General features: G+C 32.0%; 5 protein-coding genes and 1 long non-coding RNA gene across 8 annotated transcripts; 3 read left to right on the top strand and 3 right to left on the bottom strand.

Moving 5' to 3' along the window:
* Positions 1-1,517: 1,517 nt before the first annotated feature.
* Positions 1,518-5,275, bottom strand: LOC128395591 (uncharacterized). Of its 2 annotated transcripts, none has more exons than XR_008326669.1 (3): positions 4,717-5,275; positions 3,757-4,580; positions 1,518-2,624 (listed from the first exon to the last, which is right to left on the bottom strand). It is a non-coding gene; the product is annotated as an uncharacterized LOC128395591 (long non-coding RNA). The 2 variants fall into 2 exon arrangements; XR_008326668.1 differs by having other exon boundaries at positions 1,518-4,103; positions 4,207-4,580.
* A 167-nt stretch (positions 5,276-5,442) lies between these two features.
* LOC128395587 (mushroom body large-type Kenyon cell-specific protein 1-like) lies at positions 5,443-14,750 on the top strand. 2 transcript variants are annotated; one of them, XM_053356037.1, is made up of 4 exons: positions 5,443-6,005; positions 6,220-6,368; positions 11,211-11,647; positions 11,988-14,750. In XM_053356037.1, exons 1-4 carry the CDS (start codon positions 5,696-5,698, stop codon positions 14,416-14,418), a joined length of 3,327 nt encoding a protein of 1,108 aa, XP_053212012.1. In that variant the 5' UTR covers positions 5,443-5,695; the 3' UTR covers positions 14,419-14,750. The 2 variants fall into 2 exon arrangements, with proteins under 2 accessions (XP_053212012.1, XP_053212010.1); XM_053356035.1 differs by having other exon boundaries at positions 11,967-14,750.
* Positions 14,751-14,882: 132 nt separating this feature from the next.
* LOC128395588 (uncharacterized) lies at positions 14,883-16,858 on the top strand. The gene has a single exon (XM_053356038.1). The coding sequence runs from the start codon at positions 15,229-15,231 to the stop codon at positions 16,789-16,791; it is 1,563 nt and encodes a 520-aa protein (XP_053212013.1). The 5' UTR covers positions 14,883-15,228; the 3' UTR covers positions 16,792-16,858.
* Positions 16,859-16,899: 41 nt separating this feature from the next.
* On the bottom strand, positions 16,900-17,932 carry LOC128395589 (apolipoprotein D-like). Its single transcript, XM_053356039.1, has 5 exons — positions 17,769-17,932; positions 17,548-17,684; positions 17,397-17,467; positions 17,216-17,323; positions 16,900-17,122 (listed from the first exon to the last, which is right to left on the bottom strand). Exons 1-5 carry the CDS (start codon positions 17,871-17,873, stop codon positions 16,986-16,988), a joined length of 558 nt encoding a protein of 185 aa, XP_053212014.1. The 5' UTR covers positions 17,874-17,932; the 3' UTR covers positions 16,900-16,985.
* Positions 17,933-18,045: 113 nt separating this feature from the next.
* Positions 18,046-18,997, top strand: LOC128395590 (bilin-binding protein-like). Its single transcript, XM_053356040.1, has 5 exons — positions 18,046-18,234; positions 18,292-18,422; positions 18,488-18,564; positions 18,662-18,754; positions 18,823-18,997. The coding sequence occupies exons 1-5, from the start codon at positions 18,121-18,123 to the stop codon at positions 18,957-18,959; spliced, it is 552 nt and encodes a 183-aa protein (XP_053212015.1). The 5' UTR covers positions 18,046-18,120; the 3' UTR covers positions 18,960-18,997.
* Positions 18,990-24,753, bottom strand: LOC128395586 (ATP-binding cassette sub-family C member 4-like). The gene is given in 15 exon segments (XM_053356034.1): positions 18,990-19,458; positions 19,546-20,363; positions 20,448-20,678; positions 20,915-21,065; positions 21,138-21,217; positions 21,285-22,018; positions 22,095-22,181; positions 22,256-22,764; positions 22,831-22,946; positions 22,949-23,079; positions 23,448-23,737; positions 23,836-24,144; positions 24,210-24,318; positions 24,434-24,547; positions 24,613-24,753. Coding segments are annotated over 15 exon segments (3,936 nt in total). The 5' UTR covers positions 24,684-24,753; the 3' UTR covers positions 18,990-19,272.
* Positions 24,754-25,961: the final 1,208 nt, after the last annotated feature.

Here is a 25,961-nt window from a genome sequence, read left to right as displayed (position 1 = left end):
TCACAAAACAATTGACCATCAATTCCTGTGTAAATCTGATTAGTCGAGAGCTTCCCTTAACCTTTAATCAATAGTTTTAAGGAAATTACTGTTTAGTTATTTAATTAGTTCTTGGTTTGACTGAAAGACCGATTAAAATTCACTTGTAACAAAATTCACTCTCAAGTGTCACATTATTTAACATTGAATTTGCATTGAACAAGATTCGATGTTTTCGAGTTTTTGTTCTCCAACAATAGATGGCGACACTTTATTCTAAATTCGTTGCAATCGATTAACTTTAATTGTAAGAACGATATTTAATTGCTTTGTGAACAATTAGTAGTTTTTTGTCTCACGTTTAATTTTATAAGAATTAGAATACTGATCTTTAAGGTTTACTAATTGATTTTTTTTGGATGTGGATGATTAGGTGATAATTGATGTTAATCAATGAAATTGAAATTAAATTGGTTGTTTGATTGTTTGATTTGTTCAAGTGAAGTGATTGATTGTTAAGCTATCCTAATGTTGATTAACTAATTGACAATTTAGATGCAAGGGTTACAATTTTGTAACTTAATTATTTCCAATCAAATCATACTAATTATATAATCGTTGATTTGTATTTTCGCCATGTAATTGTTTAGTTTTTCAATGATTTGTGGTAAAAACAATTAACAATTGTAATGATTAAATCTCAGATTCACCGGAAAACTAATATGAATCAGAACAATTAGGAAAAAGGTTAATTTTACCTTAATCATTTCCTTGCGAGAAATTTAAATTGTTCTGAACACAATCAAGTAAATAATTTTCAACTAGTTAACCTTGAGAAATTTACTAACTAAACAACAACATTCACAATCAACTAATCATCATCATCATCGTCGTCATCATGAGTCTTCATCCTATTTTAATCAGTTGAAAATAAAAAAAAATTAGTTAATTTTGTTGTTTAATTTGCTTCAGGCTTAACCGTAGTCATTATTATTATCACCACCAGAGTTAATCATCAACAATTTAACTATCGTCATCAAATCACTGAATCAAAATTAACAAAAAATCAAATATATGGTCCAAGGTTAATAATCAAAATTAAATTTCCGTCAACAATTTGATAATCATCAATATAATTGTTACCATTTAAAAATTATAACTCGAATGTTAATCAAATTAACCTTTAATTGTAAATGAAGAAACAAATAATCAAAGTGATCTCACTTTTTGGTTAGTTGATTCCGGAATTAGATCACAATTAAGCTGATTATCGTTACGTTATCCTTGATCATAATCACTTAAATTAACTAATTGCTCTAATCAAATGAACCTTCAATAGCGATGAAAATTTGGATATTCAATCAGGAAATTATATTAACACCTGATTAACAATTAACTGTTACACAATTAGCAACAACAATATGAGAATCGTTAACAATTAAAATACAATTTAATTGTTATAAAGATGAGTTAATTGAAGAGACAAAATTTGTTTTAATTGTGAACCAAATTTAATTCAATTGGAAGGTCATCTTTTAGTTCACAATTAACTAAAACAATCAAAATTTATTACCAAATCAATTTTAATTACAACAATATAAATAATAATACATTTAACTGGTGATAATTAATTTGAAGGTTTTCAAACTGATGGTTATGAGACAATCAATTGATTGTTAATTGTAATAGTTAACTATTTTTTTTCTGGGTCTTTTAGTTGAACTAAATTGTTGAATTTTCAATCTTTTCATTGTGGTTAATCAAAATTGTTCATCAAGGTTAAATTGTTCATTTTAATCATTGTTTCATTATTATCATGCATATCAATTATTAAGAAATTCATAACAATTAAGTTTAATCAACAATCAAAAAATTAACAGTTAGTTCAATGATAACTTTTAAATCACACCGAGTTTAATTGTTGTTAATTTTTTTCTTGACTCAATATTTGGTTGATTGTTTGGATTTAATTTTTGTTCATCAGGAACTTTGGTTGATTAAAATTAACAATTAATCAGAAAATAATAAATTATAAATGCTTGATTGAGATTCATTATAAGGTAATGATGGTATCGAGTTGATTGTAATCAACAATTTGATCAACAACAACAATTAAATGTAACAATTTTCGTACTTTAATTTTTCCTAACTAATAAATATATAAACAATTAAGGGAGGAAATGATAATGATTAATGATGAACAAACAAATAACATGACAAATTTGATTGGAACAATTAAAAATTAAACAGTTAATCAATTAAATGATTTGCAAATTTTGATAGAATGACAAAGGAAACTTAATTGTTACCAATATGATTTAATGAAAAAGAGTTGATGTTCAATGTATTAATAATATTTAAAGTTAATTAGATTTTAGATCCATAAAGTTAATCAAAAATCTCAACAAGAAACGAATTAATTGTCAAGCAATTAAGTTAAGTAGTTAATTTTTGCCAATCAGTAATTGAGTAATATTTGAAAGGGGAACTAAAATAATGATAATTATCATCTTGTCGACAGAGAAAAAGACAGAGATTTTCAGGTTTTCCATCATGATGATTGTCGAGTGAAAATAAAAAGTGGATTAGGAGACACAAAAAATACTAATAACCAGAAAATGATGATAACCTTAATTGAGAGGAACCTTGAGAGAGAGAGAGAGAGAGAGAGAGAGAGAGAGAGAGAGAGAGAGAGAGATGATAAAGATGATAAAGAACGAGGATAAAAGGGAAATTGAAACAAGAAAATGATTGAACCGGGAAGCTGAAAATGAACATTCAGTTTGACCTAAAAATCGTATTGATATTACATAGAGAAAGAGATCATCTTTATCATCCTTATCATCATCATCTCCATGAGGCCCTTATCCAGTCTGTGTCTTCAGTTGATGAGAAATTGTGATATTTTTTCATGATAATATTACGATAACCATGATCAAGTTTTCTATTTGCAATTAGATTAATCATTTCAAGAGGTTAACATACTAATAGACAAGTCAAATTATCCCAACAATCAATTCCTTAATTCAGTTTGTCTTATATTTGGTCCATTTTTATTATCAGATTAACAATTAATTGTATTATCAAACAAAATCGTTAATTATTATGAACCTTTTTTTTTCATTGTATCCCCAATTAAACTTCAAATAAGGTTGATTAGTTAATCAACTTTTATTACTAATCTTTTTTTTTCGCTGCAATTTAAGTCTAACTAAATTGTCATTGATCAACAATCAATATCAGCATTTAATCAACCCAATTATCATTTACATGATTAACTTTTTGAATAAAGGAAATTAAAACTTTTTGATTGTGAGCCAATGATCATCAACATGGTATTGATTGGGAAAACAAAAACGTCAATTGTAATTACCCTTAAGGCAATAATTAAATTTGATCACTTTGATTAGCTAATATAATCAAGGAAATCAATGATTAATTTGGGATAATTAAGAGATTGTTAATCAAGTTCAAGGTGTTTTAATTCAATAAGAATCAGGAAGAGATTTTTTTTCTTCAAATAATTAACAAAATTGATTAACCACAATTCCAGAAGTGATAATTAAATTACGTTTCATTTTTGGCAACAATTAGTTGATTGTTGTTAACTTTCACTTTTTCAACATATTGAATGTAAAGACTCACCATCATCATTGATTAATTGATTGTGATTTTTATCACATTAAATTTAAATCATTTACACTTAAATATTTTACAAAAATCTATTGATCAGTTAATCAAAATCTGTAATCATTACCTTTTTTTTTAATTACTTACGTTGATTTATTGATTATTTGATTAACCTTTTCTTTTCCTCCTTGTGTGTATGTGTAACAATTAACAAGATTTTTGATTTAATCAATTTATTGATTTGATTGTTTTTCCTTCATTTTCGTTGATTTGGTTAATTGTTCAAGAGAGTTTCAAGTATTTTTCTCTTCAACCATTTTCCATGTATTCCATATATTAGACAATTTAAATTGTCACAAAAGACTCTTACAGGTTAATTGTTATGGTTTAGATTTTAATCTACAATTAATTATGATGATTATTCTCATTGTAACCAATTGCTGTGTAACATTGGATTATGATAAATGTTATCAACCAAAATCCCAAATGAAAACCTAAATTGTAAAGATTAGAGAAGAGAAAAAGAAAAAGAAGAAAAAAAATGGGTTCAGCAATTAATTAATTGTGATTATAATCATTGATTGATTCAACTTAAACCTTAACGCCTAATCAACCATTTGATTGTTGCTTTTTTGTAACCAATCGTTTACGGACAAATTATGTTATTAGTCTATTAAATTGTCGAAATGCTTCATGAGACCACAATTACAATTTGCTTCTAATTGTCTTGATCTGTTGTTGGCGTTGGAGAGAAGGAGAAGAAGCAAAAAAATCAACTAATTGTCGTAACAATTTAGGCAACTGGTGGATTGGTGACAACAAAAAGATGATCAACACAATAGACATTGACAGAGAGATCGAGAGAGTCGGTTACAAATGAGTAGAATCTGTTAATCACGTAATCATCAAGTGTCCATCATTATCATAGTCAACAGGGAACATTAATCAGCTTCATCATTCAGAGATAAACCCTAGATAATAATAGCATTAGAATGAAGGATTAATGAGAATAGAAAACAGTAAGAAACCAGTTTGGGTTGGTTAAGAAAAGAATTTTTTTTTTCCATAGAATAGAAAATCAAAATGCAACAATTTAAAACCATTTACCGCATTGATGGAAATTGGATTAACAGGTAGATGGTGGAAACGTATAAATTTGAATGACATTAACCAGGTACAAATAATCATTACCAATTAGGATGACGATGATGATGAAGATGATGATGATTAACTTTGAGAGGAGAAAACAAAATTGTAAAAAACAAAACAAAATGGTGACCAGAAATCAAGACTATGTTAATAGGTTTTGATATGGAAGTGTGAATTTATAACTGTAACCCCACTGATGATCAATCTTTAACAACACAATAAATTGACTGTTAACAAATTGTAACAATCAAGAGAAAACCAAAAGGGAAAAAATTAACACGAACCAGTTTAACAATCAAAAATCACATTTAACAAACAAAAAAGATTAGTGTTACATAAACAAAATGGAATCACCATAAACACCACAAATTAGAGCAGTAAAAACCTCAGTAGATTGAGGAGTAAATACTTGCCAACAATTAAAATCTATCATGAAGATGATTAAAAAAATGGTGATAAAAATGAAAAAGAACAACAATTAACCAGGTAAAGAAAATAAAGTAAACAATTAAAAAGAAAAAAACAAAAATCGCCGGTAGAACATTTGGTTTTCTATCCGCTAGATGGCGTTGGAAAAGAACAATTCGCAAATGAAAAGAGAGAGAAATCAAATTGTCTCTCTTTTTAATTTTCTCATTTCAATTTCTTTCATTTCTCTTTCACGAACCTGTTGATTATTTTTTAATTTCGTTTTGTTTTTTCTAATTTTTTCTTCATTTTCTATCTTTTTTCTTCTAAATTCTAAACAATTAACTAAATTAAATTTCTTCCCTCTCTTTATTAACCTGTTGGTCTTTTTCCTCCAACGAATGGTTCAAATGTTATTACCCATTTTAAGACAATTATCTCTCTTCATGTATGTGCTTGTTTATTTTTCTTCTTGTATATATGTAAGTAAAATTTGAATTATAAATATGTATCATCACCATCAATCAATATGTTCAACAGTAACACCAACATTAATACAACACCAACATCTACAATCACAACCTCAACCATTAACCCTACGACGATCAACACCAGCAACTCAACCACAATCACCACAATCACCACCACCATCAACAGCAACAATAACAGTAAAAGCAACTTATTCATTTCTAGTAACAACAATACAACTTCTAGCAACCAAATTAACCGATTAAATATGGCTGAATGTGCCCTGATTAAATCTTCACAGTGTTTCCAGGATAAAAATCGGATAAAAAAAGATTTAACTAAATTAACTAAAAACCTTTTACTACTCGTTGGTACGTCCCTATGATTACCTCTTTATTCATACTACCCTACCTACACCTTATTCCCAACCTCCTCTGTATCGTTTACCTTTTTTCCTCTGTCTATTTTAATTTCTCTCTCATTTACCTTATCTCTCTTTTTCTCTTTTTTTATCTAATTTCTCTTCTTCTTTTTTTTCTTTCTCTCCTTTCTTTTCGATCAATTTCAACGGGGGAAAAACCTCAGGCCTGGAACGTGTGGCACAGGAACTAGTGGGTGGACGAAGATGGCGAAAGTTAACAGCACCATTCAATTCCCTTGAACCAGAAGAGATTCAAGATTGGTCTCCATCTGAGATTTGCTATTTCTGCAATTCTGACAAACACCACGACTCTGTAAGCCTCTCTCTCTCTCTCTCTCTTTCTTTCTTTCTCCCTCTTCTCCTTTTCAATCGTAATAATTATCTTAACCTAAAATGAGCAAAAACCTAACTGTTTACATGCTCCTTTCTCAATTTCCTCTCGTTCTACTTTAGCCTTTTTTTGAATTAAATTAACATCTTAAGTGATTATAACTCAAGTCATCGTGTACTCACTACAACTCTCACTCACAAATATATCATCTATCCAATGACTCTCTCTCTCTCTCTCTCTCACTCTTCTCATTTAACTAGCCTCACAGTCAAACGTCACCAAATATAATTGCATCACCTTGGTTATTAAGTTAATGATTGGTAGTTTTGTGTATCTCACTCACTCACTCTCTATCCCCTTTTCTCCCTCTGTAGTTACTATGGAGTAAAACTTAACCCAATCTTCTGAAATTATCAGAAGAATCAACAGATTATAACCATTCTTAATATAACAATGACTGAATTTCTCTCTCTCCCTCTCTCTCTCGTTCTCTCTCTCTCTCTCTCTTTCTCTTTCTCTTCCAAGTGCATCTTAATCTCGTTATTTTTTGTGTTAGATTTTGATTAACCATTTTGTTTTGAGATCACAATCTTAATCAGTTACATATTACAAATTAATCTGAAATTCATCATAATCATCCCACCCAAAAAAAAACACACTAATTAGTTTAATACACATAACATTAACCCTTTTGAATCACTGAGACAATCATCATGATGATCGGTCATGATTAAATTACCAAAAAGTAAACAAAAATTTCGTTAACCTTTGATTACTTATTTTCATTACTATTATTATAAGATTAATGAGATTGATGATTTACTATTTACAGTTAATTTGTTGTTTGTTAATCTATTTAATAATAATAATGATGCTAACTGCAATCTGAGAAATTGAAATGTAATTAGCTAATTATTATTAAAAGGATGAAGAAGGTTAATTGTTGTTTATTTACGTTAACCATCATCAACAACAACAAAAAAACAAATTAAATTACAGGATAAAAGAATAGGAAAAATAAAAGATTGGGAAAAAAGGGAAAAAGATTCAAGATGATTAACTATTATTATTTGATTGTGATTTAAGGGCTTTATGATTAAGCCACATGGTTAATATATAATAATGGTTAAAGAATAGCTTTTGTTTTATTCAATAATTACAAGTGTCTATGGTTAATTATCATCATCAACAATTGAATATCTTGTGTGTTGTTTTTAAGGTTTTTCTTTCTGTTAATTATTATTTTTGTCTATGGAAATGTCACCGAGTGAAAAATTAATCTTCAATTGGCATCATCACTTATTTTCCAATTAATCGATTATCCTCTTAAACTTGATTCTCTCCAATTAATTTATCTAATTTTCCTTATACTTTTAATTGATTTGCCCAACTAATTGACTAATTAATTCATTACCCTAATATCCTTAAATTTTTTCCTTTTCTTCTGTTGTTTTGTTTTGTTTTTCTTTTCAAACTTTTGTTTATTCTTTTTCGGTAATTAATCGGTTTCTCTGCGACTTAATTTTTGTTTTAATTCACATTTGATCTGCACAATTAACTTAATCATATCTATTTCAATTTGGTTTTTAATTTAATTTAGTTTTGATTCATCTTAATTGAGTTAAATGAGATTAAATTGCAATAAGAGTTGTTAGCCAAGGGGAGCGAAGAGAGTGAGAGAGTTGATTTAATAAGGTTATGTTAGAGAGAGAGAGAGAGATTACATTTAACACATAGACTCACTCATTCACTTGACTTTCTCACTTTTCATTATTGTACTAAGACAATGAAAGAGTAAGATTATAAAAGATGAAAAAATTAGAGGGAGAAAGAGTAAGATGAATCTTTAACTAAATAAATGATTGAATAGACTCACTCACTCACTCTCTCAAAATGTTAATTGATTCCATAGATTATGATTTGATTGAAAATGCGATTTAAAGGATTATTTTACCAATTATCCTTTAAGTTAATAATCAAATTTATTTGTAATTAAGCATAATAACGATATTAATGAGAGAGTAAAGTTGTAAAAAAAAACGTACCAGGAACAAGAAGTTGAATGAGAAGGTATTGAAAAGTTGTTCTAATTATTGAATTAAAATGTGTCTCATATGAATTGCATGATACACTTAATTAGATGTCACTGAGATTGGTTAAAGTTAAATGAAGCCTTGGATTCTCAAATTGCAAAATTATGATGAGAGAGAGAAAGAGAAAGAGAGAGAGAGAGAGAGAGAGAGAGAAATATCTTCAATTTTCATCATCTTCCTCTTTCTCTCATTTATCTGTTATTCATTTTCTGTCTGTTTTTTAACATGATGTTTATCCAATTTCTATCAAATCACAAGGTCTTGCCTCTTTCCACCACAAACTTGATGCTCTCTCTCTCTCTCTCTCTCACTCACTCTGTCGCTTTTTTATCATCCTCAACCCTATGTGTGCCTCTTATATCGTTTTCAACTTATATTCCATAGACAATTTTTTCTTCTTTTTTCTCTTTCTTTTCTTTCTCTCTCGAGTATCAATAGGGATCATATTCCCTTTTTTATGTGTTTTCGTTGGGGAAAGGAGGGTTAAATGAAGTGGAAATAGTTGAAAAATATCTCAAGTGATGGTGAATATGTGGTGATACTGAGCAAAAAAAGTTCAGTGTTAAATTAGAAGAAAAAACAATTCTCACTTTTGGTTGATTCCATTTCACCTTTATGAACTTTTACTTCCTTTCCATCGGTCTTGTTTATTTTTGATTTATTCACAATTAATTAGGTTGATTATCCTAACGATTTACTAAATGATTTATGAATTTACAGTTAACTGATTTCTTCTTATGTGTAAATAATATTTGATCATTACAATTAACAGTTAACTTTTAAATCTCTCTGTAACTTTTACTCTCTCTCTCTCTCTCTTTCTCTCATTTATATTCATTTATTTCAATGTGTCTCTTGTCTAGGAGTTTCCTCATCTTCATATTTCCTTAATTTCTTGTTAATTGATCTGATTATCTTTCTCACTCGATCTCTTCCTCTCTCCCTTTATCCTTGATTATTTGGATAATCTATCAAAGGGACTATCTGGATGTCCTCCAACAATCAACCTCTTTCAGTATTTTCTTAAAAACCCATCATAATGATGATAATTATGGTAAATCATAACTAATTGTTTTGAAATTTCGCTCATTGTACCTAAAAAATGAGCGAAATTATTAAACATCCTAATATCTCACTATTACGTTTTTCTATCAACAATCTTCAAGTTCCCATTTTATTATTCCAATGCGGATGATAACTAATTTTGATGATCTTTTCTCGTTTACCTGTAAAAATTATCACCTTTTTTCCCCTGACAAACTAATTGTGTTTCTTTTTTTTTTGCTAATTGTTTATATGTGTGTTTTTTTATTGTTTAAATTGTGATATTAATCAATCAACTCGTTTGATCTACTTTATCCACTGAACATTATTATCATTGCTATACCAGGACAAATGGTCCATAGCTTAATTATCAATATTTACCTATGTGTTTATTATGTTTACCTTAAGTAATTAATCCTGGTTCTTTTTTTTTTGTTTTCTCACACTCAAATTAATTATAAACCTGATTAACTGCGTCAGATTAACGTTTTTAATTCCTAATGATTAAATGCCTTCTCTGCGTTTGTTTGATTTGTTTTCTCTTTGAGATTTGAAGGCTTTACCTCTTTATTTTTTTTACGATTACGACTTGTTGATTATGTTCAACTGATTGTGATTATCAAGAGCATTTAAATACAAACACAAGTTAACTTTGTGTGTGTGTGTGTGTTTATATTCACACAAGAAGCACATGAAAATCGCATCAGTTAATGAGGCAGATTAAGTTGAAGGTGAGGGTGTTAAGCGCGACGATCATTAATTTTGGATGTTTTAAAATTTTCATTAACCTTGATTGGTAAATCTTGATTTCGATAAAGTTTTTCTAAATTGAGGGACACAATTAATAAATTGATTCTTTTTTACTCACTCATTAACTCACTCGATTCTTTTTCTCTTCCTTTTAATCTTCATATTTTAATGTTCATTTCGAAAACACTTTCCATCTTTCTCTCTCTCTCTCTTTCTTTGATTTCCTTAATTACTGCTCACAATTATCGTTCTCCCTGATTTTCGTTAATTTCCTTGATTTCTCAGCTTTTATGGTCTCTCAAAATGCTTCCTCGAAAATCCGTATCAACCCTGAATTTGATTTTTCTCTTCTTAATTTTCTTATGCTTCCTGATTCTTTTTAATTCCATTAATTAAAAATAGAATCGAAATAATTTTTATTATCTTCTTCCTCTCACATACTCTCTCTCTCTCTCTCTCTCTCTCTCTCTCTCTCTCTCTCTCTCTCTGGCTCCTTTTCCGTTTCTCCCTTTTTTCTCTTCTCAATTTTATTATTTTCTCGAAATTAATTATTAATTATTTTTCTTTATGTTTATCTTCCTTTTCTTTTATTTCTCTTCTTTGAATTAATCATCATCATCATCAAATATCTCGTTCTCTCTCTCTTGTACTCTGTGTGCTCAATCAATACCTGGAATTATTTATCATCCACTTGGTAATCTACGAAATTTGTTTTTGGAAAACTTGATGATTCTCTCTCTCTCTCTCTATTTTCCTAAATCTTGATCGATTTCTTAATGTTCTATCATTCAATTCTAACGGTATCATCAACATCTTCATCATCATCATCTTTATATTTTATTGAAAAATTACAATGCTTCTTCCTGGTCCAATCGATATTGTCGATAATTTATCATCAAACTGTTTATCATCTTCATCATCATGTCAATTGAAACAGAATCATAACGAAATTGTTAAACATTCAGACGATTGTCCACTTTCAACATCGTCCATAACAACCACCGGAATCGAATCAAGTCAATTACAGTCACCATTAAATCAATCGAGCCAACAATCAACACAACCACCAACAAGCTGTTCATGTTTACCTAATAATAATAATTCCAATGGAAGTGATAATATCAACATTCCCATAATTAATGTTCCAATCAATATTCCCGTTGTCCAGGCTTCATCGGCCACAAGTAATTCCGTTACTGCCATGAGTAATGTTACCACCACCTCAGAACAACCATTGGACCTAAGTTTACATTCCCGTTCAATGTTAATTCCAAACGAAATTGACAAATCAACAAACCATGTCAGTGATACCTCTTCATCATCATCATCACTTTTACGTATTCCTCATCCAAATCAGACCAACACCAAACAAGGGTTAGTATATAAAAAGAGCAATAATAATAATAATATTGTTCAATCATCATGGTTTCTAATAACATCCGCAAAAATTTCATCAAGGATCACAACAACTAAAAAAGAATAGAAAAAAAAACTGAGAGAGAAAGAGGAAGTTTTGATTAACCCATGCAATTGTTTTCGTTATACTCCTACCCCATATCTTCCCTATCTTCATCTCTCTCTCTCTCATTTCATCCCCATTTCAATTAGTTTTTCCCTCTTTTCCCTCATTTCCTTCTCTATGCTTTTTTCGTGAAACCGTTTTATTTTATTTTTCTCTCACTAAATTGATTAGTTTGGTTTCATTTTTCAACAGAAAGAAAAATCGTCTGGAAACAACAACCACAACCACCACAACAACAACAACAACATCGAGTAGTAATAGTAATTGGAAAAGAGCTTACACCGAGAAGGAGCTGCAACAAGCCTTGAATGATATTCAAAGTGGTAAATTGGGTACACGTCGAGCGGCGGTTATTTATGGTATACCTCGATCAACCTTGAGAAATAAAGTTTACAAATTATCGTCTCCAAATGTTAAAAGAGGTCAACCAACAACAGTTCAATCAACGGCAGCGGGAACAACAGTAGCAGCTTCAAATAGTCTAACAACCCAAGGAGCCTTTAACTCTACAGCTAAACAACTTTCCGCCAGTTTGCCAGCGTGTGCTGCTGTTGCTGCGGCTGCAGCAGCGGCAGCAGCGGCAGCAGCTAATTCACCCAACAATTTAACAAAATGTTCATCAACATCAACCACAACCATCACTGGTCCTGCCAATTTTTTGTCCGGTCGAAAGTCAATCACACCAATACGTAACAATAATGCTAACAAAGAAAGTCTTTCAGCTCGAACTAAATCAACAGCCATTTCAAGGCGATCATTAAAACAACAACAACAATTACAACCTGTTGATGATATCGAAACATTTGATAATTCAACCATTTTATCGAAAACCATTAATGATAATCAACATGATAACGATTATGATGATAATATTGACGATGAAGATAAAAGTAACAACCTTTCAACTAATCATAGCAGCTTAATTCAAAATGATTTGAAACAATTCCTGAAACGAACCATCACTCAAAAGGCAGCTAATACTAAACCATTTCTTTCATCAGGAATTGATCAACTATCAACCGATAACAACAATAATCCTAATCCTAAATCAGATTCTGATATTATCAACATGGGACCAACTACAATGCCAAATATTTTCAATGATCCGTTAACAACGTTACAAATGTTATCATCAATGGATTGTGGTAACGCCATTGGTCCGTTAATTTCGCAAATTTTGTTAAACGTTCATGCCTTTCCTCTTGCCAATAGTGTTAATAACCTTATAAATAATACCAATATTAACCTTAATTACAATAGCAAGCCCACCGAAAACATGGACTTAAACAATAGTATTTCCGGAACTTTGCCTTTATTACCAGAATTGATTCATAAATTAGCTCAAGAACGTTTAGAGGCGGAAAGATTATCATCTGGAACATCAACAAGTGACCATGGTCAAGAAAGATCGACGACTGATGAAAGTTGTGATAGAAATGTGATATTAAAGGTTCCGTCCTATCAGCCTAAATTGAATATTGATGTTGGACAGAAAAATGATTTAACGAAAACAATCAACAAAGAAGGATCAAACTCTAATCATTCCAGTATTGGAGCAATTAATACAAGCTTTACCAGTGGTGTTAGTAACCTATCTAGTCATAGTATTGGTGATTTCAATGTTAATATGGTCAAAGATGAGAATAATAATTGTGGACTAAATGATAAACGTTATAAATTATTTCCTGTTAATTCTGATGAATCAAGTTCAGATGCCTTAATCAATGAGAATGCCAAGAGTTACAATTTCTCTCGTCGTAAAGTTGAGAAACGTAATCAAACCAATTCAAATAAAACAAGTGATCAAAGTGCCCCATCAACCCCTGATCCTAAAAGAAATCGACCCAAACGAGGCCGTTACCGTAATTATAAACGGGATGATCTTGCCAAAGCTGTAAAAGCCGTTCAAAATGGAGAGATGAGTGTCCATCGAGCGGGGACACATTTCGGTGTTCCCCATTCAACATTAGAGTATAAAGTTAAAGAGAGGCATTTATTAAGGCCTAAGAAAAGGCAGACTACTTCAACCTCGTCGGGAGCGGTTTCGTTAATCAAAAAGGAAGACGGATCATCAAGCTTAATATTACCCAAAACTGATTTAGCAGCCGATCCATTGGTTTTAGCTCCGGGCACTGGGCCGTTGAGCTCTAAAACACCAGGCCTATTAACGCAATCACAAACACAACCACAACCACAATCACAGTCCATTGAGGGATTACCAATGATTAATCAAGTTAATCAAGCTTCTCTTTGGCAAACTGCATTACCTTTGTTTCCATTTGATTTCGGTGCAGCTCAGAATAGTACCAACTTTTTCGCTTCCAATATGATGAGAAAATTAAAGGAAAATGCCCAATTACATGAAGAAAATTTCAACAATAATTCAAATGGAAGTTCAAATGCTAACAACAATGTTTCCGGTTTCAGTGATTCAAATCCAATGGGAGCCACAACTGGATTAAAGGAACGAGAGTTTGGCAGCTTACTATTAGAAACTTTAATTAAATCATCATTGGAAAGGAAAATGTTAAATACAATGTCATCAGCGAACAGTGAAAGTGACACTCGACTGAATCGAAATACATCATCAACGGTTCCCTATCGTTTCCACAATGAGGATTAACAATTCGATTAACCAAATTGTTCTTTTGCCTTTTTTTGTTTTTTGTTTTTGTTTTTTTACCTCCTTCTCTCTCTCTCTTGCTCTTTCTCCTTCTCTATTTTGAACAGTTCATCGTTTCGACAACAGATCATATTAATTGTTAAAATTTGTTAAAAATCCTACGATTGATAGGGAATCATAACTATTATTATTATTAACATTTCCAAATTTTGATTAATCAACAATTTCTTGTTAAATGACGGCTAAATTGTCCATGAAATTAAGTTATTTAATGACAGTTTAAATTTAATGAATAAAGAGTTACTATTTTGGAGCCATTTTAAATGTAACAATTTTCGTTGTAACAATTAATCGTTCATCTTTCTCAATCCTAATCCAATTTACACGTAAGCTAAATATCAATTTATCTTTTAATCTACTTAACAATCAACATGTGAATAGATAATCACAATTGATTGTTACTTATTATTGTTAGATAAATATCTCAATTAAATTGAAGATTTAATCACTTGTTAATTGTTAATCTAATCAATCGTTGAATTAATTCAATTGGTTAGTTTGTTTTACCATCACTAGATGAAGCTCAAAGTGCTCTAATTGTTGGAGCTAATTTTGATTGTCTTAACATTGACAATCAATAAATTCTGTTTGTTTTTATTTAAGTTAAGTCACAATTAAAGTTAGTTGGTTGACGAAGAGAAAATCTTTTACAACAATTAATTTATTCTGTGAACAAATTGACTGATCAAGACAATTGTCTTTCGCTGTTTACTGATTGCTTACAATTGTTGGATTTCTTAGTCAATCGCTATGGTATCATCAAGAGCATCCTCATCCTCGTCCTCCTCGTCGTCGTCATCGTCGTCATCGTCGATATCAAATAGACCTTTGATAAAAAAGTTGTGTTTCGGACTATCGGATAATGAGATTTTCGCAATAATTTGTGTCATCGGTGCGACAATTCAAATTGTTTACATACTCGATCGTTTCTTTTCTTATGAAGTTCTAACCCGATCTCATGTTGGTGTTCCTGAAGTTACACCGATTCCAGATTTATCGGTCTGCTTTCCAATAATTGATACAGTAAATTATACGAAATTGGCATCAACTTATCCGGCGATAGCAAGGGACCTTGGCTGGCGACCTGGGAATCATAGGGAGCAAGAATCCGTTGCTAATATGCTTAGAAGAAAGTTCAGTGATCGAATATTGTTACGAACCATCATGAGTCCTCTTAAAATCAGTCAACTATGGGAACTCATGCTTACATTTTCCGAGATCTTCAATAAAGCGGTAATATTTAGAATAACGGAAGATTCATTCACCGAACAACCTTGTGGGAATATGGAATTTTTTTCGGAACAAGCTTATTGCTATTCGTTTACCTGTACAAAAAATTCATCTAAACAATTGATCAGCGATATGTCGGACTTGTATAAGAAATTGTCTTTCCAAGAGATTGTTAAAGTTTCAATTCATCAAAAGTTTTTCGCCTCAGTCAATAACTATTGGATAACCTTAATGCCCAATGGTCGGTTACCAAGAGGTGAACAGGTCAAATGGGAATCACAGAATACATATAATGTAACTCGGAAGCATACATTTTTTTTCTACTCGATCACCTCTCACCTTTTGCAAGCACCTTATCCAACCGATTGTACTAACTACAGTTTAAAAGGTTATGTTTCCAAAGCCGAGATGGAGGATAAATGTCAAATCAATTTGGGAATCGAGAAACTTGGTAGCCCTTTACCCTCTAATCTCTTTGAAAGTCCACTTGATTCACCGTTCGGTTTGATCAATTACGCAAATAACCAATTCAACGAGACGTTTATTTCAATGGTTTCCGATATCGTTGATTATTGCGCTGAGATTACAAAGCAACCTGATTGTAAGATCACATTTTACATTCCCTCAAGTAGGACACCGTTACCGATAACGGGTGATTTCACCGAAATTACAGTCGAACAAATTTCAGATCCAATTTACATAATCGATGTTGCCGCTAAACAAACACCATTGGATGTTATCATTTCGATTGGAAGTGTTCTAGGAACTTGGCTCGGCTTTTCGATTGCATATTCGATACCTCAAGTTGCCGGACTTGTTAGTTACAAGTTTCTCAGTTTTTCGAAACGGAAAAGGATCTCAAATTATCCGTTAACCAATTCTAAAGATAAAAAGTCCAACATTCTCTCACCTTTAAATCTTAACTATGATTCCATCTATGGGATTAATAAAACGTACCAAAGAAATGACCAATGGTCAAGGCGACAATTCAATCACAAGTTCCCTCCATTCTATGCTTATTATAATCAGCAAACTTGGCCATTGATTTACGATTCCAAGACTAAACCTTGGTGGTTCAGATAATTGCGACCTTTGTTTGTATGATCAATACTCTTGATATTGTCATGAATTAAAGTAGTGTTCAATTAGATTGTTTCAATGATCTGTAATTAACTTGCTCTTGGAAATCAATTCTGTGAGAATTTACTTTTATTTGTATTTGCTATTTAAATAATTATGAGTTAACTGGAACTGAAAATATCCAAACAATCAGCTAATCAATACTCAGGGCATTTGGTTGGATCATTGATAGTTAATTGATCTTTATCAATTGAATAATCAGCCAATTTTTGGTAGATTTGAGTCTTAATTGTTTCATTAAGATTTGTCGTTCGTGATAAAATCCAAACGATTTCTGTTCAAAAATTAGTTACAAATTAATTGATTTAGTTGGTTAATTCATGTCACCATCATCAATGGAAATTAGTAGGAAATTAAATCAACTTACTTTTCGTTAGAGATGAAATTTGATTGTTTGATGAATCAATTAAATCAAATGCAATTACAATTGCATAATTTTCATAATCTGTATCAATCACTGAGTACAGATAGTTATCTATTAAGGGTTGGAATTAGTTAGTTTTTAATATGATTAAGTGAACAATTAAGGAAATTGTTCCAATAATTACCTCTTCCATAGTCCAGTATTGCTTCACCTTCATTCAATTCAACATTGGCCACATTAAAGTATTGATTCAACCTAATTAATTTCGAATTTTTTCAAAATCAATTCACTAATACAATTTACTAATCAATGACTATTTGTAACAATTAACTTACTCATCATCGAAAGCTACCTGTTCGTAAGGATGTCCATTCAGGTAAGATGTACCAGCGACGAAATCAAATGTCACACAACTCAGCCCCGCTTCGAGTTTGTGGTCAACCCGAGCAAATTCATACCATTTACCATAGAACTGTTAATTAGAATGATAATTAATCGGTTAAAATGAACAATCTATTAGCTAATCAAGTAAATTGGTGAAAGAAAATAATCAAACCTTATCCCAATCAACTCGAATTGGTTGAAAAGTTATATGGTCACTTGGATACGATGAAACTGTAACCACAAAGATAATTAAACTAATGGACAATTGGATTAACATTTCAATTGTTTCAATTGTTTCGGAGGAAAATAATTAACTAATGATGATTAGTTTTTACTCAGTGAAAATCAGTTAATTGATGCATCTAATTTAAACCTAATTAGCACTCACCTTAAACCTAATTTATCAATAGGAGTTACAATGATTGTCATAAAGATATCCAATTGATTTTGTCAACTATTTTTAATTGTGCAAAAATTAGTTCAACATTAGCTACAATTAAGTCTTAATTTCAACAATTAACAAAATGATTCCATTAAGTTTAATTGTCTCTGTGTTAATTGGATCAGCTTTTTCTTATGTTACTCTACCTGGTCCCTGTCCACAAGTACCAACCATTGAAAACTTTTCTTGGGCCAAAGTAAGTAAATTGTTTCCAATCAACAATCAAATTAAATTGTTTCAAACTTTAAATTAGGTTTCAGGTTCATGGTTTGCAATTAAGTCTACAAGTGATGTTAATGGTGAATATGATTACTGTCCAATTGTTAAACTGTTCATGCAAAACAATTTAACTATTTCATATGTTGAACAATTTGGGATACAAGGGTAATCAATTTAGCTAATTGTTTACAATTAACAAGATCTAATTGTTTCTAATTCACTTTAATCAGATATTTACGAGGCCAAGGAGGTCCAGGTAAAATTGACTCTAAACAATCAAACAAATTATCAGTCAAATTTTTACCTCGTAAGTTCAGAGATGAAATCACTTTAATTGTCGTAATTAATTTCTAATCATTTCTCTTTACAATTAACTTATATTATTTTCTTATACACATATTAAGATGATCCAAGTTTTGATCGTTACATAGTTAAAACTGATTATAAAAACTTCGTGACAATTTATGGCTGTGAAAGTTACGGTGAAAATCATAGAGGTAAATTTTAAATGACCATTTTAATTTTCAAATTATTCCAATTTTAATTGTTTTCTAATCACAATTAGCCTATGGTCGTATAGCAACAATTACGAAAACACCATCAGCCGAGGTGAAACTCGCTGGTTACTTAGCACTACAAAGTTTGGGTCTACCGATTACATCGTTGATTAACAGTGACTTTACAAACTGTAATTTCTCATAATTGATTGTTTCAATTAAATTTACTCATCAATTTGTCAATCGTTTCAGCGTTGATTTAATTTGTTAATTATGTTTCCATTGATTGATCACCTTTACAGGTAAATTGTAAATACAAATGTGACTGGAATGAATTCAAGACTACCAAGATGCTATTGCGCTTAATAATATTTGGACTCAGGTTCGAAACATAAAACCATATCGAGCTCACTTCGAACCAGGATAATCAAGTGTATGATATTGTCAAGAATACTCTAGATAACTTTTCTATTGCTAATCTGGTTCTTTATCAAAATCATTCGGGGTTTTCAAGAGTCTCAATGATCTTCATGATGTTCACTCATGATGTTTTCCTTTTGTGGTCGAGCATCAGCAGCCATCTTGAGTAGTTTTGTGCTCATCGATTTTCCTGTTTGAGCGACAAGTTGCGAAAATATTGACGATTTTTTCTGTAAAAGTTCATATGGAATATCAAATTCAACCACTTGACCTGCATCTAAAACCTACGATGATAAAACCCAAAAATAAGATATCAATAAATCGTAATGTAAGTCAAGTTTCGGTTCGAACATTTAAACAAATGTACTTACAAGAACACGATTAGAGTCAATGATGGTATTTAGTCGATGGGCAATTGTTAACACGGTACATTTGGAAAATTTTGTTCGAATTGTATGTTGGATAAGAGAGTCCGTTTTAAGATCGACATTTGCTGTTGCCTCATCAATCACTAGAACTTTATTATTACGAAGCAAAGCTCGACCAAGACAGATCAACTGTCGTTGTCCAACAGAAAAGTTTGATCCACCTTCTCTTATTTCATGGTCAAGATGGTCATGTAACTCAAGAACTGTTTCTTTTAACTGCACATCGTCAAGTGCTTCCCATACTTCGTGGTCTTTATGCTCATTAAATGGATCTAAATTGGTTCGGACTGTTCCAGCGAAAAGAACTGGCTCTTGAGGAATGATTGAAACTTTTTTCCGTAAATCATGAAGACCAATATTCTGAATATTTATTCCATCAATTTCAAGGGTTCCTTCAAACTCCACGATTCTGAAAAGACATGATAACAACGAGCTCTTACCAGCCCCAGTTCTACCAACAACACCGATCTTTTCACCAGGCTCGATGGTGATTGTAATATCTTCCAAGGTTGGCTTGGGTGCTGTTGGATATTTAAGTGTTACTCCATTGAACTTGATTAGACCTTTGGTTGGCCATTCGGGTGGCGGTGGTTTCTCACTCTCCAGCTCGGCTTCTAAATTCAATTTAGTATATTCAACAACACGTTCAACGGAAGTCATCTGACTCTCAAATTCAGTCGATTGCCGAATAAAGTATTGCATTAAGCCCATAAGTCCAATAGCATTCGATAAGGCCATGCCAGCGTCACCGGCGGGTATCACTGTACAAAAAATAAAAATTTGGGTCATTCATCAAACGGTAAATTGTACTATTATTATCAAATGACAAGAGCAGAATATCACACATGCAGAATTAGTTATCAGGACGAATGTTGCGATCGTCACATAGATAACGCAAGTCCAATCGATCCACATCCCTAGACTTCTGGATGCACTGAGAAAAAGGAACCAGGTAGACGAATGGTTATTCAAGATAATACGAAACTGATCTCTGAACATCTCTTCTATTCCAAAAGCTCTGATTGTGGGAAGACCATCGATTGTCAATGAAATATGAGAATAGACTGGACTTCGAGCTGAAAATTAAAATGACATAATCGTTAATTTGGTCAATTCAAATTGAGTGAATCGCATTTCACTTGTTGGATCGAATCACATTTCGAGTTAGAATTTCTAACCATAGAGATACGAATTAACGACCATAGGTATTTCGCTCGAAATTAAATTCTTTCCAATTGAGATCGTGATTCATTCAAATGATTTGACTGTAAAAGGTCTTAAGCTAAGAGAATTTTCAATCTAATAAATATACTTATAGCTTCCAGACGCTTAATTGCTTGTCCAGTTGGAATATAAAATGACCTCCAGATTAGTGCCAACACGATGAGTCCTATTGCAGGAAAAGCTAAATACCAAGATACGTAAGCAACAGTGACCAGAATTCCTGACGATTGAAATAAAAGCTAAATAAAAAGACAATTGAATCATGATAAGTTCATCGAGTATTTAATACGTTTGATTGTCCATGTACTCACTCGGATAATTGTGGAAACAGTGGTTGGAAGAAGCTCATCAATGATACCCAGGTCACGAGAAAATCGATTGAGAATACGACCTGAAAAGGAAAAGATCTTATTATTAGTGTTACAACTTAGCAAAGCGAAAATCGAATCCCCCCTTACCTATTGGTTGACTTTCAAAGAGAGACATTGGCGATCTTAGGACTCGGAAAAAGATTGAATTGTGAAGATTAATTGACGACGAGTTGCACATGTAAAATAAAAGTAATGAACGGGCAAGTGTGGTAATCATAAGAGCGACAATCATGACAGAGTAAACAATCGAGTTGTAGGCCAATTGTGAATCTTGAGGCTCGATAATAGTGTCATTTGAATTTATGGTTTCGTTCAGGGAAATCATTGGAATAGTATTGACTGTTGATTCTCCTTTAACTCCATTAGTCCAAATAGATAACCAAATATCAGTTCCATTGAACAGCAACTGAGAAACTAAATTGAGTAGAATACAAATGATTATTGTGAATAAGTTTGCTCCTGCTCTAATGTAAGCCCAATAAACCTGAGGGGCAACTGCACCGGTGCTTCTACTTTCTTCAACGATTCTGGGCTCATCAAAAAGCGTTTGTTTCTCAATAGTCAGTTCAGAATTAGAAATGCTTGATGTAGTTGAATCTGCCCTTTCCCGTTTTGTTTGCTCTTGTGGCCCTTTACCGTTCGATTGGCTCTGAGTTATAGCTAAACCAACTCCCATGGGTCCATCGTCAAATTCTGATGAATCTTCATAGAATTTAGATTTTCCTTCATTCAAAACTAAAACTTTGTCTGCTCGTCGCAAGAATTGAATTTGATGAGTTACCAAAATAACAACCTTATCCTTGAGATAATCTTTGAAACATCTTAATGTACATGAGAGGTAAAAGAAAATAATTAATAAGAGTTTGACAATTTATCCTTAATTCAGAATTAACTGACTTTTGGAAGATCGTTGCAGCGACACTCGCATCTACAGCACTCAATGGATCGTCGAATAGGTAAATATCTGCTTCACGATAAATTGCTCTTGAAAGAAGAAGGAAAAATGTATTAAAGTTGGATCATAATTAGATCCAAATTGAACAATTAATTACTCTTACCTGGCGAGATTAACTCTTGCCCTTTGACCGCCACTTAATCCAACCCCTCGTTCACCGACAAGTGTCTTATCTCCATAAGGAAGGATCTCTACATCTCTTTGTAAAGCAGTTACTTCGAGTACTTTTCTGTATCTTTGCTCATCGAACGATTGTCCGAATGTTATATTATCTCGAATACTTGAATTCCATGTCCACGATTCTTGTGAAGCATAAGATAAAGTACCATTTATATCAATGGTTCCACTTTTAACAATAATTTCTTTCATTATCGCCAAAAGAAGTGACGATTTTCCTGATCCAACAGCACCAACAACAAGAGTTAAATTGCCACTTTCGGCTTTGAATGTGACCTTGTTCAGTGTCGGTTCTTCATCGGTTGCATCCCAAGTGGCCACTAGATTTTCAACTTTTAAATGCTTTTTACTTTGATCTTTTCTGCAGACTTGCTTAGATGAGCTATTCGATGTTATTAGATCAAGAGCTTTCTTTTCCTCTAGTAACAGAAAATCCTGAATAAAATTGGCGAAAATATTTTTATAAATGTTGACCAAAAAAACTTTGAATAAATGATTTACCGTTAATCTTTTACATGAAACCAAAGCTTCCGATAAGTTAGAAACACCTTCCGGAAATAGACTAGTTAGTGACAAACGAAGTGAGTCAAAGAAAGCCGTTGTCACGAATACATTTTAGCGGTCAACTCATGTCCAGTCAGAACATAAGTGATGAAAACTGCGAATAAAATTGTCTTCGTGGTGACAAACATTAAAGTAAAATTGATCGCTTTAAGTGAACACGATTTACGAATCTGCATTATTTCAGATCTATGGATTAGAGGGAAATTCAATTTGTTAGCTTGATTTAAAGACTACAATTTTCAACTAAAAATTTCCATCAAATTTCACTCATTCAATTTGGGTCACAACATATCTCGTTTCTAACGTTATCAAAAATAACGAATAACATAAGTTAAAATTCGCGCGCCTTTTCCATTCACTTTGATTTAATTGTGTCAAGAACGAAGTCTCTTTTTCGCAGAAATTACCCTAAATGTCAATTCCTATTTAGTCAGTACTGAAAACTGAATAATCTTTTGATTAGATTTTTCGGTTCTTTGAAGAGAAGAAAAATTGAACCATAGAATTGTAGAATTGTTATCGTAGAATATCAATTTTATATCTTATATATTTACCTTCTTATTTTGGCGATCATGTCGGCGAACGGTTTTTCCCAAGCATATAACTTGATCACTTTCATTCCGCTTATAATCTCACTCATTGTACGAATTCGTTGGTCAGTCCATTTTGCTGTTTTTCTACGAACGATTCCAAAAGCTCTTCCAATGGTCGCTTGTAAGGGCACAAAAGCGAGAAGTAAAACAAGTCCAATTATATATGGATAACCAAGGCTATTGAATAGAATGACGGAGATCACAATAGCCTCACAAGGAGCCATGAACACTGAATGGCCAAGCATCGCACACTAAGGGACTCGAATGAATTACGATGACAGAAAAAGATTGACGATTAGCAAACTGCTTTTTCGAAACCATTTTACTTTCTTGATGAGAATAATTTTACCTCATCAAATTTGGTGACATCGTTGGACATTAGGTTGATTATGTTTCCCGCTTTGTTACTGTAAAGAGCTGATTTACTAAGAACGAATGTTTTTTCCAAGAGTAAACTTTGAACGGCCACACGAGATCGCATACCGATTCGAAATATGTACAATAACCATGCATGATGACTGATTATAAAGATGACCGAGCAAAGACAAAAAGCTATGGAAATATAATAGATATCATAACCTTCCGTGTAAGCGATACCATTGAAATAGTCCAATATCGCACCAAGAAGAAAGGGCTGAGCAATTTTCAGAATAAGTTGCTAATGTGATCGAAAAAATAATTAATATCGAAACTGATCGAAATTAGTTGAAAAAGTGACTCTACTTCATATCCAGCGATGATTATCGTTGAGATTATGTATCTTGCTCCAAACGTTTTGAATATCGCCAATGCCAAATTGGGTTTCTTTTTGTTCAATTCTTTAATCCATTGACTATGATTGAGAAAGACAAAGATAATCAGTCAACAATTTATTTCGATTTGATCCGATTAATTGTTTATTTAGATACTTTGACATCGAAAACATTAATTAAACTAATCCTACTTACCCTTTTAATTGATCTCGTAATTGATCTGATTGATCGTTGACACTCACTTGGTAAATGTCACTTAGATTCAAATCTTTCTTCTTGTATCCAATACGGAATAATGGAAATATCCAACTTGATCAGGTAGATGGAATATTAATCAATAAGTGATTATTCATATAATAATCAAATTTACTCACATGAAGAAAACTTTTTGAAAAAAGTTGCAGTTATCATGAGGAAATGGTCGCTTTAGCTCTTGAAACTCCATGATTTGGATCAGTATTCATTTCGTAATTAATCACAATGTCTCAATTAAAATCTCATATTAGCTAGTTAATTAACTGGATTCAATAAAGAGTAACTTTTTAGTTATGGTAAATCTACTCACTTACCAGGTAAATTGAGTTTCACTGATACGCTATAAGTAATGGTAGCAATTAACAGTTTTCTTATCTTCATCTGATTGGAGATTAGTGATTGGTGATTACTTGAAATCGTAGGAATAACCATTAAGTGCTTCAATCAAGTGATCGATTGATTCAACTCATTATTAGCTTTTTATCATAGAGACTTTTAAGAAACTTCTCTGATCATTTTCTGAAGTTGTCTGGTTAGGCCTCAATCAGCGATTAAGTTGTAAAAGCCGTGATTAAATGTACCCCGTTGAACTTGGTATGATTGGGTTACGTTGATTGACCCATTTCTAATTAAGAGTAACATCGACATGATGTTTGGTCCAAAATTTGGTATGACCGATGATCTGAGGGATATTGGAATTAATAGAGACTTTGGTTTACCTGAAATTGAAACTTGAACCATCAGAGTTACTATTTTGATTGGATTGACTTTGATGATGATGATGCTGCTGGTGGTTTATTGTATTACGATTTTGAGCGGCCGATGAATAAGCTGAACCTGAAGCTAATCGAGTTGGTTGAGGTCGAGGTGTACCTGAAGGTTCAGTGCTCGAAGCTGTTGGTTTAAGAGTTACAGTTGTAATCGGATGAGATGAAGCTGATTCTGGTAAATGAACTTTGGAAACGCTTGGTAATGATGAAGATACCGGCGATTTCTCAGTAATCATTGTTGGTACCGATGTTTTCAATTCTTTGGTCACTTTGGTTGACCCTTTATTATACCGATTGAAAAGTGATACTTTATTTTGTTGCTGTTGTTGGTGTTGATGATTTTGGTGGTTTTGATGTTGTTGTTGGGGTTGTTGAGGCTGATGATTAACTTTAGTTTCCTTATGATTAACATTAGCATTTGCTTGCTTTTTACTATCATAATTAATCATCGGTGTGTTTATCTGTTCGGGTTCAGAGTAATAGGATTTACCAGAATCTGAACCATAATCTGAATCAACATTACCCGAATCGGTACCGTATCCATTTGGATTATAAGCCGCTTCACCCAAATAAGGTCGCCCTGGATCTGAGCCGCCATGGTTAATATAAATCTTTGTATTCTCATAATCATATGGATATTTCATATTTGATTGTGGTGCATAACCAAGCTAAATCATGTTTATCAGCTGATGATAGTC

This window comes from Panonychus citri, unplaced genomic scaffold, assembly GCF_014898815.1.
Source record: "Panonychus citri isolate SS breed McGregor unplaced genomic scaffold, ASM1489881v1 Contig00141, whole genome shotgun sequence".
NCBI lineage: Eukaryota > Metazoa > Arthropoda > Arachnida > Trombidiformes > Tetranychidae > Panonychus > Panonychus citri.
Note: the sequence above shows the minus strand (reverse complement) of the source record. Positions and strands in the feature narration are given on the sequence as shown.

What these genes read in the sequence shown, in the direction of transcription:
- LOC128395587 (XM_053356035.1), top strand. Translation starts at nt 5,696, where the DNA reads ATGTTCAACAGTAACACCAACATTAATACAACACCAACATCTACAATC. An exon ending in CTGACAAACACCACGACTCT is followed by an intron (nt 6,369 to 11,210) that starts GTAAGCCTCTCT and finishes CAATTGAAACAG; the next exon opens with AATCATAACGAAATTGTTAA. An exon ending in CAGACCAACACCAAACAAGG is followed by an intron (nt 11,648 to 11,966) that starts GTTAGTATATAA and finishes TAAATTGATTAG; the next exon opens with TTTGGTTTCATTTTTCAACA.
- LOC128395588 (XM_053356038.1), top strand. Translation starts at nt 15,229, where the DNA reads ATGGTATCATCAAGAGCATCCTCATCCTCGTCCTCCTCGTCGTCGTCA.
- LOC128395589 (XM_053356039.1), bottom strand. Translation starts at nt 17,873, where the DNA reads ATGTTAATCCAATTGTCCATTAGTTTAATTATCTTTGTGGTTACAGTT. An exon ending in CAGGTAGCTTTCGATGATGA is followed by an intron (nt 17,468 to 17,547) that starts GTAAGTTAATTG and finishes GAAATTAATTAG; the next exon opens with GTTGAATCAATACTTTAATG. An exon ending in AATACTGGACTATGGAAGAG is followed by an intron (nt 17,324 to 17,396) that starts GTAATTATTGGA and finishes AACCCTTAATAG; the next exon opens with ATAACTATCTGTACTCAGTG.
- LOC128395590 (XM_053356040.1), top strand. Translation starts at nt 18,121, where the DNA reads ATGATTCCATTAAGTTTAATTGTCTCTGTGTTAATTGGATCAGCTTTT. An exon ending in GAACAATTTGGGATACAAGG is followed by an intron (nt 18,423 to 18,487) that starts GTAATCAATTTA and finishes CACTTTAATCAG; the next exon opens with ATATTTACGAGGCCAAGGAG. An exon ending in TTACGGTGAAAATCATAGAG is followed by an intron (nt 18,755 to 18,822) that starts GTAAATTTTAAA and finishes AATCACAATTAG; the next exon opens with CCTATGGTCGTATAGCAACA.